At 41.7% G+C, this 5,000-nt stretch overlaps 1 protein-coding gene across 1 annotated transcript in view; it reads right to left on the bottom strand.

The window, feature by feature from the left end:
• The window catches only part of LOC138019675 (deleted in malignant brain tumors 1 protein-like), a 70,707-nt gene that overhangs the window by 28,860 nt on the left and 36,847 nt on the right, over positions 1 to 5,000 (bottom strand). The window contains exons 22-23 of the mRNA XM_068866537.1: positions 1,083 to 1,133; positions 31 to 231 (exon numbers count right to left, since the gene is read on the bottom strand). Of these exons, the coding sequence (XP_068722638.1) occupies positions 31 to 231; positions 1,083 to 1,133 (252 nt within the window). The remainder of the gene's footprint in view (positions 1 to 30; positions 232 to 1,082; positions 1,134 to 5,000) is intronic.

Genomic DNA, 5,000 nt, shown 5'->3' with positions numbered 1-5,000 from the left:
AATGATAATGAGGGTAATGAAAATACTGACCTGTATGAAAATGTTTGAAACTGACTTTTACTCTTGTTCCAGCCGGGAGAGTAATAACCCAGATACAAACAACGTCATTGGGATAATTGTTAGGAAACTCCGGTGATGATATCCAGCCCGATCGATGATCACCTGCATAAAATGCGCTGTTCAGCGGTGCTACCAAAGTAAAAAAGACGAAACGTCGTTCTCTTGTGCAGCCTGTAAGATTAAAATAAAACGATTAAACCTTAGATTGTCTAGAAAATTTTAATACGAAACAAACGTAATAAGTGGGAGGCATTTCTCAAGAAATACCAAAAAACTGCGATTTGCAAAGAATGTTAAGGTCTCAAATAATCCGCTGGAATGCTCTGAGGATTGAATTTAATCTGAAGCAAAGCGTATCAGAGTAAGACAGCAAGGTTTGAATCCACAAGTAGCCTGCGTAGCAGATCGTTTGGTGAAGTTTAGTTGACCTCCCCCCTTCACGTGCTCTTTTGACTTATTTTCACTCTAAAGTCAAGCCCGGTAGAAAGAAGCCTCTAAACATCACCAAACCGCCTGCTACGCAGACTAATCCACAAGAACCGAGGGTAACACGCGACAGTGAACTAGTGAGTTATTGATAAACGTGTGGCCCTCGGTGCGCACCTCCCCCCCCCCCCCCCCCCACCCCCCCCAATTCCCTTCCTCCTCCGTCCTTGCTCTCTTTTACGAGTATTCAAAACTACAGCTACACGGATTAGAGGAAAGTCAAAACAAACGTCGATCGCATGAGACGGGCATCGACCTGGCAACCTACGGATCAGAAGGCCCCACACTACCCGACTGAGCAACGCCTCTCCCTTTACTTAAGCTTCACAATACTTTCATCAATAACTTGATGAAAAGGGACCAACTTCCCGAAGCCTAAAATATCAGACACCAAAATTGAACAATGTGTCCGACGAGACAATCTACGATTGAAATTCACTATGAACTACATATGCAAAGAAGTCACGAAGATATTCTTCCCCTCCCCTCCCCTCCCCTCCCTTCCCCCGGTCCCAAAAAAGGAAAATGTTGCTTACTTTGCGTTACTGCCGCACGTCCAGGAATAGAGGTGGGTATGATAGCTGGATCTAAAGAGGACCAAAACATACTGTCAACTGAATGATTTGCAACAGAATCCTGTGTTCCCACATGACAGCAAGAAAGCCAAGTTAGTACTCCTGCCAATGCAACGGCGGCCATATTTGTGTCCCAAACTTATCCCCCAGGGATTAAGCTCTATTCGTTTGCGACTTATTAGAAAATATTAAAAATGGCGGCTGATCGCACGAGTGAAGACCAGTTATTCGCACTTTTGAACAACTATATTCAAGGAGCAAAATGTCCACGAGGTTTTCTTTTCGAAAACTGACATGACGAGAAGCGAGCGAAGTAACCCCTTTTTCCCTCTTGTTTAGGTTTAGGTTTTTTTTCACGTTACTTCATCGCCGCCATGTTGGTCTCTCATTAACTCCTTTTGTTCGTCCGCCAGCAATTGTACATTGCAGCAGTGTTATGTGTCTCTAAAGAGTGGTTACAAAGCTCTGCACGCCTTGCACGTGCGTTTTACATTTGTATACATTTCTAAGCCGTCCTCGCCCTGACAAAAGGGAGCTTAAGATCTACGACGACGACGTCGACGAAAACGCCACAAGACAATGATATCATTGGTTAAAGAGCATAAATAATTGTGCTGCACGTGCAGCACGGATTTTAGTTCATAGTTTTAACGTTCTCTGCGTGAAAACGACGTGAAATCACTAAATTTTAGGTTTTGACGACAACGTGAGCATGCAACAGAGAATCTTTCATTCTCTATTTTCAGTCTGAAACCGCTCGTACCAATTTATTTTTAGGATACTTCGCCCCCATTGTACGAAATGAATGAAATGGAATAATCGCGAAAGACTTTTACTAGAGTGAAGTTCTATTTTGAGGTGACGTTTTGGTCGACGTCGCCGTCGTAGATCTTAAGCTCCCTAAAGACGTGAATTGACCAAATTTAAGGTTATGTGGAAGACTTGGGCATCTGACAATAAATTTTGTCTCTAAATACCTCAACGTTCTCACCAATTCGATTCCTCGAATGTTGATACACACTTTCCGTGACCAGTCAGGGTTCAAAGTTAGCGATCAAATGGTCGCACATGCGACTAAATTTTTGGCTGTGCGCCTAAAAAATCATGTGTGGTCGCACTCGCGCGCCTTAAACGCTCAAGTGCAGTGCGACTGAATTGCCTCTCTGCTTTCTTATCTGACTATACTTGCGTCCGATTTTGTTGCTACATGATGTAACAACAAAATCGGACGACCGCGGAGCGGGAGTCCGACTTGTTTATCACGAGTATGATTACAGACCGAATTGGACGACACGAAGTCCTCTTACCAATTAATCATAAAAAATTACAATTTCCGAGAAAAGAAGAAGAGCCAAGTTATGAAAGAAAGGGAAATTTTTGAATAGGTAATAGCATGATTTGTGGGAGGCGCGGTGGCCTCATGGTTAGTGTGCTCGACTCCGGATCGAGTGGTCCGGGATCGGGGCCTGGCCGAGGACAGTGTGTTGTGTTCTTGGGCAAGACACTTTACTCCCTCGGTGCCTCTCTCCCAGGGGGGAGTAGAAATACTCCTAGTTGCTTCATGCTACGGAAACCGGAGATAAGCGCCGGCCTGATGGGCCTCCTTGGCTCGTACGCAGACTTTACCTAATAGCATGATTTGCGGTGATATTTGGCATAAATACCACGAGTGATATTTCAAAATTGTTATACATGATTTCACGAGCCGTTAGGCGAGTGAAATTTGGGGCAATTTTGAAATATCACGATTGGTGCCACATATTATGCCACATATCACATACAAATCATGCTATGAGTTGTTTATACTACAACCTGAGAAATTCATGTAACGCGAAGAGGCTTTTACTTCGTGTAGAAGACGCACATGACGTAACAAAAGCTTTAGGGGTCTTTAGGGATTTAGGATTCTGATTAGGTATTGTTTCACGATTTTTGTTCTATTGTTTTACGTCATGTGTGTCTTCTACCTGAAGTAAAAGCCCGCGAAGAACTTTTGCAACCTTTTGTCGAGTTTTTTCGCTTCCTAGGCGGAGCAAATTGGTTTCAAAGTTCTTGTTTCGGCCCAATTGGTCCAGACATTGAGCCAGCTCGATGTACCGTTTCTTAGTATTTTGGTTTTCTTAATTTTCATTTATTTCTTGACTCTTCTGAATTTCAAAATCTGGAAATGTTTCCGCCATTTTTTTTCGTAACTCGCGCGACGAGATTATTTTGTGATTTTGGTTACCATAGTAACTATATTTTTCACATGTAAGTATTTTAAATAGACCATTTTCGTATTCTAACGGCTAGACTGGATCTAGCATGAAATGGAGGCTAATGAGGGCAAATCTCTTCAGATGCAAATTAATTTGCCCGCATTAGCCTCCATTTCCTGCTAGATCCAGTCCAGCTGTGAGAATTCGAAAATGGTCTATTAAAGGGGCTAGGTCATGCAATTTTAGGCAATTTCAGCACTGATCGAATGGACATAGAATTAACTAAAATATCAAAATAACTGTTCAAAACTATAGAAGAACTCTAACCAAACACAGGGAAGCCAAGAAGGGACATGGATGGGCAAAACTGGAGAGGATTGAAATGGATTGAATTTGGCTAAATTTGAAAAACGTCGGCTCACCTTTTTTCAAATTTAAATCTGTCTATATCGAAATGTCATTTACACAGCTGCAAAATCATTCTCAGTTGTAATGTGGCCGTGATTTTGCAAATGAAAGGCTCTTGCTCTGCCAATTTCACGTTTAGAGCTCATAATTAACAAAATTAAACAAAAGTACCTAAATTAGCGTGACCTAACCTCTTTAAGGTGAAATACCTCTGCTCTCAGGCAATCAAATTGCACGAAATTTTTCAGGTAAAAGTAGTATAGACCGAATGCATAAATGGTGGCCAAAAAAATATGCTTTTGTTTATGTGCTAATTAGCCTCACTAGCCTCGTATGCATGGACAAAATATAACAGAAATGTTGCTTGAGAGCGAGGCTAGTGAGCCTCATTAGCACATAAACAAAAGAATACATTTTTGGCCGCCATTTATGCATTCGGTCAATAAGCATTAACAGGCTGATAAAAGAGGCGTAAATAGACCTTTTTGCATATACGGCAGCCATTTTTCTTTCTAGTGTTTCGAAAGACATTACGGGATGCTCAGGGGGCAAATTAACAGGTATCGTATAAACTCTTGTTCTTAGGCCATCGTAGCTTGATTAAGAAAATAACACAAACAGCGGTGATAAAATACAATGTTTATCACCGCTGTTTGTGTTATTTTCTTAATCAAATTAACATGTATTTTCCCACTGGGCATCCCATTGCGGAGTGAAAACACTACGCTATCGAACAGACACTCATGTCTAGAAACGCACGTGAATAGGGTCACGCCCAATTTTGGTATCTAACAAAGTCCAAGCCTTTTGCTCCCTATTTCCAGCAATAAAGTTAAGTGTCACGGTCAGCGTTATGTTTAGGTTAGGGCACATGCAACTGTTTATCTTTCTTTCCTTGCGGAGTAGATTTTAGGAACACTTGGAGACGTTAACCGTATTTATTAAAACTGAACTACGGATATCAGATTTCCACCATTTTCATTGGCTCGCCGGACAGGGGCTATCAGTTCATATACCTGCTGTACCTAATAGGGTCAAGGAACGCGTCAGCAATAAAGCGAGCTGAAAACATTTTTGCAGCTCTGAGAAAAAACGACCGACAAAAGCTGTTTTCGACCTGAATTGACCAAGGCAGAAATCAGCGTGGAAGAGTTTTTCATCCTGAAGTTTTTAATAAAACAATTATTCTACTCGGACTCGCTGAATATAAAATGATTATAACCAACTCCCTTCATATCCAGGGCGCCCTCGTAGAATAATTGTCAAGTATTCC

Source organism: Montipora capricornis, chromosome 10 (genome assembly GCF_036669925.1).
Source record: "Montipora capricornis isolate CH-2021 chromosome 10, ASM3666992v2, whole genome shotgun sequence".
NCBI classification, from domain to species: Eukaryota; Metazoa; Cnidaria; class Anthozoa; order Scleractinia; family Acroporidae; genus Montipora; species Montipora capricornis.
Note: the sequence above shows the minus strand (reverse complement) of the source record. Positions and strands in the feature narration are given on the sequence as shown.